The following is a 12,275-nucleotide window of genomic DNA, read 5'->3' on the forward strand; positions in this document are numbered from 1 at the left end:
GTTTATGACTATTCTAGGAGCAGCCTTAACAATAACTAGAAGTCATTCACCTGGAGATCTCTTTCCCAAAGGAGAGACAGTAGTCCAATACACTGCCACAGACCTATCAGGAAATAACAGGACCTGTGAGCTCCATATAGTCATTCAAGGTTTGTTTTGGTGTTGTATATATTTAAAATGACTTGCACAAGTGAGGGATAATTCAAACTATCTTCCTCTTAATTTCTGTTTAGATTTTGGAATTCCAAATTACTTATCTGATCTTGTTTCTGAAGTGGTGCCAATGCATTAAGAATCCTTCAATATTCTAGTTTTTTATTTCTGAATTTTGTACAGAAAGTTGGAGTATGCATAGTTTGCTCCAATTTTCTATTCATTCCTCTCTCTTCTGCTTCCCACCCTATGTTACCAGTGTGCAAAAAGGCAGTCTATACATATACATGATCTATACTGTACATAGTAGTATCCAGATTCTTTTTGTGTGGCGTTTTACCAGTGCACAGCACATCAGTAAAACACTATGCAAAAATAATTTTGATTCAGTCATACGTATGATAGCATCAATATTGCTTTTTTGTAGTGTTTTAGTAATGCACACATGCATATCAGTGACAGAGGAGAGAGGGGAAAGATGAACATGAACCTAATGGAAAACTGTGACAAAGTGCACTTGCTCCAATTCAGGAATTTAATTTCTTCAGGCACTTAAAAAAAGAGAAAAAAAAGCCAGCATTCTTGCTCAAGATCACTCCTGCACAAATACTTTAACTGGCATGATTGTATTTCCACGACACTATTTAAATTGTGAAATAATGTAAGTAGTATTGCAGGAGTATGATCACACCAGTTTTAAGCATTTGCACAAGAGCGTTATTATGCAAGAGTGCAAGTTTTGTTGGTTTTTTAAGATTAGGTTAGATTTTGTGGGTTTTTTAAACATCTGCTCTTTGATTAACCTTGCTCTATGTTTTCTAATCAATGGCAAAAGTTGGAGAAATATCAACACATTTGCGAAATCCATGTCCTTATAGTTCATTGCATTCTTTACCTTAATTAGTTTGAAGTTCCATTCATAGCTTATTCCAATGTTTGTCTTTTTCAGGTTCTCCGTGTGAAATTCCCTTTACCCCAGTAAATGGGAATTTTATATGCACAGAAGATGAGACAGGAGTTAACTGCACATTACATTGCATGGATGGATATTACTTCACAGCAGGGTCAGATGAAAACTATTATTGTGCCTATGCAGATGGTATCTGGAATCCACCTTATTCTACTGAGTGGCCTGACTGTTCTTGTAAGGATTATTATTTCCCTTTTTCCCAGGCATCAAGTGTGTTATTTGCCTACTCAGCAGTACAAGAAATAGGATGTGGCACAAGAAACAGGAATTGCAACTTAAATTATTATTAATCACAGGCAGCATCCAGACTAGTTAGATATGACTCAACACCATTGAAATCAATTAGACAAAGTAGTCATCTTAGTCCTATTCATTTCAGTGGGACTTGTCATGACTAACTTAGCCTGGATGATGCCCAGTATTTATGTACACACAATCTAAAAAGAAACATAAGAGACATGCCAGTATCAGCCACTGGAGGGAGGCTATACTAGATTGAACTGGGACAGTTGCTCTCCCACTGCTAAATATAAGAGCCTCTTTTCCCATTTAGCAGGGGTTATATTTACAATATTAGCTTCAGTTCTCGTGAGGTCAAGTAGAAGCGTGTGCTGCTGCCCACCATCACCCAGTAAGCTTGCTAGGGCCTAGTGGAGAAGCTTACTGGGTGGTAGTGGACAGAATCAGTGGATATTCCTCCTTCAGCATAGTACCAGTTTAGATTTCCCATGTCCTGCCCTCCCTATGCTGTGTCAAGAGCAGGGCATAGAAAATGTAAATGATGCTTCCACTGAAAGTGGAGCATCTACTGTTGCCCACTATATCCCAGTAAGTTTGCTATGGCCCAAAGGAGGGGCTTCCTGGGCAACAATGGGCAGCAGCAGACAGTTTCCCTAAGGAGTAGGGTACACTAGCTTAAGCAATCTCAACAAATCAGAATACCAAATCATGGCGTGATATCCTAGTTGGTTGGAATTGTTTAAAACACCTTAGTTTGGACATCATAATAAAAACCAGGTAGTGTTTGATTCAGCCACGTGCGTGAAGAGAGGAGGAAATGGAACGAGGGTGCACACAGACTCCTCAGCTTGCTCATGACCAATGTTCCTAGTAACATGGAGATGTTATAAATAAATAAACCAATGCTTTAATTTTTCTGTTGTCATGTATTTGTTTTAATTAATGTTTTCACTTTTCTGTTATTTTTTGTTGTAAACTGCCCAGAGACGCAAGTTTTGGGTGGTATAAAAATATGTTAAATAAATAATAAATAAAATAAACGTTGACAACAACTCCCATCATTCCCAGCTGCAGTGGCCCTTGGCTGAATGGTGGGAGTTGTAGTCAACAACCTTTGGGTATCCTTGTCACAGGGAACACTGATCATGATCCAACAAACTACAGTTCATATGATCATCTGAACTGGGACTATTTGTGATTTGGGTAATCACTTACTATTCCAATACATTTAGTATTGGTAGTAAATACATTTTGCCATAATAATCATGATCCCTAGCTTCTGAGGTTGTGCAGATAGCTCCAGAAAGTTATCTCCATTGTAGTGGAACCTACCAAACGAAGATAATTTATTACAAACCGGGCCAACATACTCTTCTAGAGGTGTTATACTGTACTTTCCCCCCATTGTTTTGCAGTAAATCGTTTTGCAAATCATGGTTTCAAGTCCTTTGAGATGCTGTACAAAGCAACACGATGTGATGACAGCAACCTTCTTAAAAATTTTGTGGAGGCTTTTCAGAGTGCACTTGGTAAAATGGTGGGTTAGTAATATATAACTTCTTACAATCAACATTTATTATTTATTAACTGCTTTTCTCAAAAATGTTAATATGTAAACTAAGAAAAAATCTTTTTTTAACATCAGAAGCAATTTAATAAATGTCTCTATTTGTTACAAATACTGACATATGTTTAATTGGGGCATTTGTACTATATTTGTGTGCTCATATTCACAAATCAAGATCCTTTTGCCACCTTTCAATTGGTAAAACTGACTGATGAATATTTCTGTTTTAGTGTGGAAAATTCAAATTAATTAATGGCAGGAGAGTTAAAGCTTTGTGTAGGTATCAGTTTAGAGAAGTACAGAGAATGCTTTTGTTTTGTTTTGTTATTACTCTAATTTCTGTTTACAGGTTCCTTCATTTTGTAGCGATGTAGATGATATTGACTGCAGATTGGAGGATTTACCACAGAAACATTGCTTAGAATATAATTATGACTATGAAAATGGTTTTGCAATTGGTAAGTTAATTCTTTTGTTACTCACCACTAGCAAGGGATCTTTCAGTTCGTACCCCATGGCAACCCCTAAACATTTGTACATATGATGGTACCTTATAAATTCAGACCACTGATCCATCTAGCCCAGTGGTTTCCAAACTGGGAGCCTCCAGATGTTGCTGAACTACAGCTCCCATCATCCCCAGCCACAATAAATTGTAGCGGGGGCTGACAAGGGTTGTAGTTCAGGAGGCTCCCAATTTGGTAACCACTGGGTTAGCTAATCTAGGCAAACATGGAAGGTAAAAAGGTGGTGGAAGGTGGTGGTGTGGAGGAGCAGAGGATGAAGAAAAACTTAGCACCCCTTTCTCCTACTTGTGTTGGGATTCTGACTTTCACTTTCATCCATCTTGCATATATGTGATTCAGAGGAGTGTGAGGTCTGATCAGCACATGCTGCTAGGTCTTGTATTTTCCTCTTTTTGTGCTTTAACAATACATGTTACATCATCATCATCATCATCATCATCATCATCATCAGAAGAAGAAGAAGAAACAGAGGGTTTAATAGAGACTGTACAAGAACAGGCACTAAGAACAAATGCAATAAGAGCCAAAGTCGAAAAGTCAACAGCAAACAGCACATGCCGCCTTTGAAAAGAAGCAGATGAAACTGTGGACCACCTAATCAGCTGTTGTAAAAAGATCGCACAGACTGACTACAAACAAAGGCATGACAAGGTAGTAAGGATGGTACACTGGAACATCTGCAAAAAATACAAGCTACCTGTAGCCAAAAATTGGTGGGACCACAAAATTGAAAAAGTTGAAGAAAATGAAGATGTAAAAAATATCATGGGACTTGCGACTACAAACAGACAAACATATACCAGATATAAGTGTAGTCGAGAAGAAAGAAAAACAAGTCAAAATAATCAACATAGCAATACCAGGGGATAGCAGAATAGAAGAAAAAGAAATAGAAAAAATCACCAAATACAAAGATCTACAAATTGAAATTGAAAGGCTGTGGCAGAAAAAGACCAAAATAATCCCAGTGGTAATTGGCGCCCTGGGTGCAGTTCCAAAAGACCTTGAAGAGCACCTCAACACCATAGGGGCCACAGAAATCACCATCAGCCAATTACAAAAAGTAGCTTTACTGGGAACAGCCTATATTCTGCGACGATATCTATAACAACAGCAACAACATTTACAATAAAATTCAGCCATCCCAGGTCCTTGGGAAGGACTCGATGTCTGGATAAAACAAACCAGTCAATAACACCTGTCTGTGTAAATAAATAAATAAATAAATAAATATTAATAATTTGTTGGCAGCCTTGAGGGATGTTTCTTGTTTTTCTTGTGGTGTTGTTCTCATTTTGCAATGACTGGCAGGTCCTGGTGGCTGGGGTGCAGCAAATCGACTGGATTATTCTTATGATGATTTCCATGAAGCAGTGCCTGAAGTGGAACAACCTAAACCATTACCTGGGTCTGTGGAAATGGGACACTCCAGGGTCAAAAGGCACAAAAAAATGAATGTGCCAATGTCAGACCACAAAATAAAGTTAATTTTTAATATTACTGGTAAGAAAAATCTTTTCATTATTTTAAATATATGATTTCTCAGGTACAATGTTTAGTTGTACCTAAACTAAACATTTTAGTTTTTTAGTAATACTAAATACTATACTATAAAATGTTACAGTTTTTTGAATGTGCTTGAAGTGGCATTTTCTGTCGCTTCTATGACTGCAATCTTGGCTCTTCTGTTGCCTCTCTGGCTGCAAAATCTATGTTTTCTTTGGAGTAAACTCCACTGAATACTGAGAGAATACAGAATGCAGCAAATGCAGGAGCAGTGTCCACTGACTTCTGTATCACAGGATTTTTACATTTTTGCTCTGTTTGCTCTCATAGGCCATTTTGGCAATAAAACCAGTTGTGCCTTTCTGAATATGTATGAGGTTTGTTTGTTTGCTTTTCCTAATCCCAGCTAGTGTACCATTGCCTGATGAACGAAATGATACACTGGAATCAGAGAACCAACAGCGCCTTCTAAAAACGCTAGAGACTATCACAAACAGACTGAAAAGGACTCTCAATAAGGATCCAATGTATTCTTTTCAGTTTTCTTCTGAGCTGCTTGTAGCCGACACCAACTCACTTGAAGCTGAAAAGGCCTTCCTGTTTTGCAGGCCAGGTTCGGTTCTAAGAGGCCGTATGTGTGGTAAGCAAAATTGAATTAAGTCTTGTTATTTGATCCCACATCTGCTTTTAACAATAGAGTTAACCTATTTGAAAAGAAGAGCCATGACATTATCATGGAGCCTTAGCAGTAGAGGCTTGCTCGTGCTCTTTTATCAACTCTTTCCACTTTAAAGGAGATAATGAGATATAGATTTCTGCTCAGTTAGCATGGACTCAGCTGTATCTGGATGTTCTCTCCCAGTGTAGGAGAGTGTCCTTTATAATGGGTTATCACACCCATTTGCTCTCAATAGACAGGACTCAACAGACAGGTTTCTAATGCAGATTAGAAACCATCCCCAAATGCCCCAGGTCAAGCCCCCCCAGTTCCTGTCCTGTCTTGCTCCTTTGCACAGGGCCTTGGAAGAGCTCCAGCTTTTCTCTCTCTTTTGCCTTGGATTTCCTTCCTCATTGCTTCATTTACTGCTTCATCCTCACCGGCTCCTGTACTTTCCTTCTCTGCCCCCCCCCCCCAAAACACCCTTTACTTTTCTTCACTATCTCTTCCTTCTCAAGCGCCATGCAGCACGCAGAACTTACAGCCTCCCTTTCGGAGGACCAGGAACTGTTTTTGTCGCACAGGGCAGAGAGCACACTAAACAAAGGGACCACACCCAAATAGCCTGCAGATGTGCATGAGACCCACCCTCAGCAGAGAAGACTACAACAAATGCCATCAGGCCCAACCACAGGCCCCATCAGTGCACCTTTCCCAAACTGGGGCTGGGGCTTCCGCGGAGCAGGTGCCTCCTTCCCAGATGGCCACTACCACAATTGGCACGGCCTAGGCTGCAACAGGAGACTCAGCCATTCCAGGAGCGCCCCTCCACCACACCAGGAGGAACCCTCAGCCCCTTTGCAGCCTTCTGACCAGGTCTCTTCAGGGCCTGATGATAATGTGAGGCAGTCGGATGACCACCTGGAGCCGCCCTCCTCCTCTGAAATTGACTCTTCTATGCAGCAGCCTATTATAGTGACCACAGCTCGTATTACTCCTGTCCCTCAGAAGATAATCATGAGTAACCCTGGCTTCGATGATATTCCCTCAGCTCCCCCACAGCTGCCTCCCCCACAAGTCTTGGTGTCCATGGCTCCTGTGGACTTTTTTCCTCCACCACTCCTGCCACAAGGGGAAAGGCTATCTCCAGACCTCTCTCAATCGATCAAACACCTGATAGCCAAAAAACGGAGAAAGCGGGAACCCCCCTCCCACTGCAACACTTTGCCCCCTCCAGTGTCAATCTTGCCAGCAGAACCAACACTCCCTGTTACCCAGGAAGTGGTTATTCAGATTACCTCTATATGTAACTCCAGTTTTAGGCGGGAAAGCTCCCAGTCCTCCATTTTGTCTAACCCTGCTAGTATTCCTATACAGAAAGTGAAAGAGGTAGATTCCTCCCAGACCTCCTACCAGGTGGCACAAAACGAGAAACAGATCATCTGATTCTGAAGACCAGCAGTCTAAAGATCCCTGAGATCATACCAGAGGTTCCAGACCTCGAAACAGGAGTAGGTCTCCCAGGAGGCAGTGTAGCAGGGACAGGTCTCCTGATATCCTTAGGCTGACCAGGCCTTTTCCTACCACTGTGTCAAGGCAGCTTATAGCTACCAACTACCCCTTTCCACCCCCAGATCCACCTTTGCCGGATAGGCCAATTTTGGTACACTGTCCTTCAGAATACTCAGTTCAGAGCAGACTTGGCTCACACTCCATTGCCATTGCCAGTGAAGGTGCTTACCCAGCCAGACCACCACCTACTAACCAGGGGTTACCTCATTCCACTACAGGACCATCTAGGCCTATTTCAGTGCATTCTGGTTCTGATATTCACCATTCTCCCATCAGAACGCATATAGCTCAGACAGAATCTGATTCCCAGCCTGTGCAGTCGGCTGAAGAGGAGGGCAAATGGTCCGCTGATGAAGGATACTCGTCAGCCGCTCCTATACCTAAGCTCTTCAAACAGGAGGATTTTGAAATCCTCCTTTCTAAGGCCTGTAAGACACTGTAAACCAATCCTGACTCTGTCACCATGGCTGCCATGGAATCTGTAGCGTCAGAGGTTTTTCCCTCCTCAACTCAGTCTAAACCTATTATTCCTTTCCCCTCTTTGATCAAGGAAGTACTTCAAGACAAATGGAACTCCCCGGCTTTGGCTAGAGGCTTAGATTCTTTACCCAAGCGATTTTACAACATACCTGCTGACATTTCAACCATGTATTCTGTGCCTCTTGTAGATGCCCCTGTGGCCTCTGTGGAGGTTGTGGATTGGTCGTGGTACAGGAACACCAGAAGCTGCCATATACTCAGACTCTTCTAGCTCAGTATTGTCTTCACAGACTGGCAGCAGCTTCTCCAAGGTTGCAGGCAGGAATCTTTTTCAGCCCTATCTTGGATATGCCAGGGAGGGAACTTGGATCCTTCTGCTCTTCCCAGAGCGGTTTCATCCCCTGAAGGGAATATCTTACAGTGCTCACACATCAAGTCTCCCATTCATGTGCAACCAGGGTGGATCCTGCATAGCTAAAGGGACAAGTCATGCTTGCTACCACAAGACCAGCTCTCCTTTCCTGCCAAATAAGTCCTTGCCAAAGCAGGAATGCCTTTGTTTCCTGGTAGACATAAAGGGCAACTATTACACAGGTCACATGAGGCTTCTGTCCTATCTATTAAAGCATCTGTGGCTGCTTCTATTTTTGCTAGGGCCTCTATTCTCTGGGCCAAGGAGTTGTTTAAGGACCTCCCAGGGCTACACCAAACTCAAACAAGGTCTCAACAAGTTTGTCAAGGCAGCTGCCTTCATGGCAGATGCTAGCCTGGACAATAAAATTCTTGGCCAGGGGTCTAGCCTCTGATGTAGCCGTTAGAAGGTCCCTTTGGTTAAAATCTTGGAATATGGATGCAAAGTCAAAAATTAACTTCGCTTCTTCAGCCTTTAAGGCAGGCTTCCCTAAACTACGGCCCTCCAGATGTTGCTGAACTACAACTCCCATCATCCCTAGACACAATTTTTTGTGGCTGGGTATGCTGGAAGTTGTAGTTCAGCAACATCTGCAGGGCCGCAGTTGGGGAAGCCTGCTTTAAGGGATCCAAACTATCTGGGGAATCTCTGGACCCTGTCCTTGTAGAAACCAGAGATAAGAAAAAGGCCATGCCATTCATCAGGCGGGACAATAGGCTGTCCTTCAGACCTACGCAGTTTAATTTTTGAAATATCCGCAGCTTTCCCCCCCATTCAGGGACAGCAGAAACACATGAGCACCTTGGCATCCAGCATGGAACTCCAGGCCCCGACAGCCCTTCAGACAGCAGCCATCCAATCGCAACTTCAGCAATGCTGCCTTCTTCAGGAACATTACAAGCAGCAGCAACAACAATGACTATCCTGCCCATCACCTGGGAGGAAGGCTTATAGACTCAGAAAAATCAACTCAGGGCCTTTGGGTCCTCTCTGCTATCAAAGACGGCTACTCACTGGACTTCCAGACTATCCCTCTGGAACACTTTAGAACAGCCCGCTCCAGGAACCCCAAGAAACACCTTTTCATAAATCGGGCCATTCATCATCTTCAAATCCACGTGATAGAGGCAGTATCATCGACAGATGCATGTTGAGGCGTCTACTCCATTTTATTCTTGGTCCCCCAAAGAGATGGATCCTGTAGGGTGGTGCTCGACCTGAAACACCTAAACAAGTTAATCATGAAGTGCAAGTTCTGGATGGAAATGTTGCACACCATAGTCCAGGCCATACAACTGAATGACTTCCTGACATCCATGGATCTGAAGGAGGCCCACCTCCACACCCCAATACTTCCTGTACACAAGCGTTTCCTCAGGTTTTCATATGCACAATGACATTTCCAGTACTGGGCCCTTCCCTTTGGCCTCTCGTTGGTGCCCATGGTGTTTACTAAAGTCCTGGTGGCCCTTGTAGCTCATATGCAGATGCAGGGTCTGCACATTTATCTTTATCTGGACAATTTGTTGATCAGATCGAAGCCCTTTCAGTCAGCAGAATCAGACATCAGCCATGCCACCACCATCCTAGCCCAGCACAATTTCCTAGTCAACACACCAAAAAGTTATATTTTCTCATCACAGAAGATAGACCATCTAGGAGTTACACAAAACAAGACGAGATGACACTTTCTCGGGAATGCAAAGACAAACTCCGAACTCAGATGCAGCAGATCTTAGCCCTGCCCTCAGCAGACTTAATGACCTTGGCAAGGCTGCTTGGCACAATGATGCCATGCACAGACACGGTCCCATGGGTGTAGTGGCATTCCAGACACCTTCAGTGGCTGCTGCTCCCTCACCAGGACCATTCATGGCTACAGACCATATACCTATCACAGTTCCTTCACATATCTACCACTCCCTTTGATGGTGGACTTCTCCATGCCTGGACCAGGAAGTTCCTCTCAAAACCCTCACTCAGAGCTAGGTCACAACAGATGCCAGCAACTCAGACTGGGGAGCCCATTGCAACAGCCAGATGGTACAAGGCACCTGTCAGCTACAGAGGCACACCATAGCATAAATTGGCTAGAATGCAGGGCAGCTTGCCTTGCCCTCCTTCAGTCTTTGGAAATTGTGCAGGGCCAACATGTCCTCATCAGGACAGACAATGTGGCCACCAAAGCTCACATCAATCAACAAGGAAATACCCTGCTTAATGATGCAAGGATCTGACAAGGTTTCCTCCTGGGCAGAACAGCACCTCACTTCCATGGCAGCAGAACACCTCAGTGGCACAGAACTATGTACAGATTAACATAGAAGCAGAATGGCTGAGCAGGCACCAAGTGGATCAAGCAGAAGGGATGCTTCACTCTGCAGTCTTCACCATGATTGTTCAGTGCTTCAGCCAACCAGTCCTGGATCTCTGCGCTTCTCAAGCGAACACCCAGACACTGAGATTCTTTGCCAGGTTCCACAATCCCCAGGAGGAAGGGATAGATTCACTAACATCCCTGTGGCCTTGGGGACTCCTATACACTTTTCCTCCATTTGCACTGATTCAGGAGATCATACAGAGATTCAGGGAACAGGGCATCCAGCTGATCTTTGTTGTCTCCTTCTGGCCAAGATGCCCATGGTTTTCAGATCTCTTGGCCCTGGCTGGAGAACCCTCGTGGCCCTGTCCAGACCAGCTCAAACAGGTTCATCTCTTCCACCCCAAACCATTGTGGCTTCAGCTTCACGCTTCATGGAAACTGAGTGTAACCTACTAGTAGTCAAGGGGTACCCCAAGAATATCCAAGATACTATCCTGGCTTCCAGGTGTCAGTCCACTGTCAGAATACATCAGACCACATGGGCGGTTTTCCTCAAGTGGTCCAAGTCCAAAAAGATTCCACCTCTGAAAGCATCAAAAGCTCAAATCCTTTCTTTTCTCCAAGCAGGCTTAGACAAGGTCTTACGGTCTAGTACACTCTGGAGACAGTTATCTACGCTCTCATCCGTACTTCATCATCTGTCATCCAAGACCTCCATGGCCTCCCATCCTAACTGGAGATTCCTAAAAGGGGCATCTAACCTTGCACCCACCTCAGTTCAAAGGTTAGGAACATAGGAAGCTGCCATATACTGAGTCAGACCATTGGTCTATCTAGCTCAGTATTGTCTTCACAGACTGGCAGTTTCAGACAAAGAAGAGACGCAAATTAAATTCCCCTCATGGAATTTAAATAAAGTACTTAACGCTCTGACAAAACCTCCATTTGAACCCCTCAGGAATGCTCCACTTACATTCTTGACTTATAAGGTCTTATTCCTCATAGCCATGACATCAGCACGTAGGGTGTCGGTATTGGGGGCACTCTCCATCCGCAGACATCTCTGCCTTTTTCGTCTGGACTCAGTAGTCCTCAAAACAGACCCTACGTTCTGCCTGAAAGTTAACATCCGTAGGAACCAGGACATCATCCTGCCTACTTTTAGTCCTTCTCCTCACTATCCAAAAGAGAAGGTCTGGCATACACTCAACATGAAGTGAGTACTCAAGACTTACCTCAGGTGCACTAAAGACTTGCGTAAGACCAACACCTTATTCATCTCCTCTCACCCCACATCTATGGGAATGAAGCCATCTAAAACTACCCTGGCATGTCGTATTAAGGCTTGCATTCTCTCGCCCATGAGTCCTTGTCACTGCTTCCTCCTTTCAGAATCGCAGCACATTACACACGGAGTGCAGCCACATTAGCTGCCTTTTCAGCAAATAAGCCTATCTCCGAAATATGCAGGGCCGCTAGCTGGTTATCAGTATCACCCTTTGTCAGATATTACAAGCTAGATGTTCACCAATCAGTTCAAACCACTTTGGGGTGCACCGTATCACAACAGGTACAGGAGAACCTCATTAATTGCAGAGTCGCCATCACCGGTTTTGTGTATCCGTGGTTGGTAATGGATACTCAACCTCAGTATACACGGGGGGGAGGAACTGGGGGGGGAGTTAAACTCGTGTATCTGTGGGTCGAGGGTGGCTGGAAATGACCTTGAAGGTCATGGCCTTGGAAGTGGCCTGAAATGACCTCAGAGGTCATGACCCCTGGAGGTCAGGGGTGACCAGAAATGACCCTGGAGGTAATTTCCGGCCACCATTTTGTGTTCAGGAGCCATTTCGTGGCTCATTTTTTA

General features: G+C 43.8%; 1 protein-coding gene across 7 annotated transcripts in view; it reads left to right on the plus strand.

The window, feature by feature from the left end:
* Positions 1-12,275, plus strand: part of SVEP1 (sushi, von Willebrand factor type A, EGF and pentraxin domain containing 1) — a 249,175-nt gene that overhangs the window by 90,080 nt on the left and 146,820 nt on the right. For all 7 annotated transcript variants that reach the window (XR_008316279.1, XM_053296616.1, XM_053296613.1 and 4 more), the window contains 6 exons: positions 18-149; positions 1,103-1,297; positions 2,779-2,900; positions 3,280-3,388; positions 4,769-4,960; positions 5,370-5,603. Coding sequence is in view for 6 of the 7 variants with exons in the window: in XM_053296616.1 (XP_053152591.1) it covers positions 18-149; positions 1,103-1,297; positions 2,779-2,900; positions 3,280-3,388; positions 4,769-4,960; positions 5,370-5,603 (984 nt within the window). In the remaining variant the exon portion in view is untranslated. The remainder of the gene's footprint in view (positions 1-17; positions 150-1,102; positions 1,298-2,778; positions 2,901-3,279; positions 3,389-4,768; positions 4,961-5,369; positions 5,604-12,275) is intronic.

This window comes from Hemicordylus capensis, chromosome 2 (assembly GCF_027244095.1).
Source record: "Hemicordylus capensis ecotype Gifberg chromosome 2, rHemCap1.1.pri, whole genome shotgun sequence".
NCBI lineage: Eukaryota > Metazoa > Chordata > Lepidosauria > Squamata > Cordylidae > Hemicordylus > Hemicordylus capensis.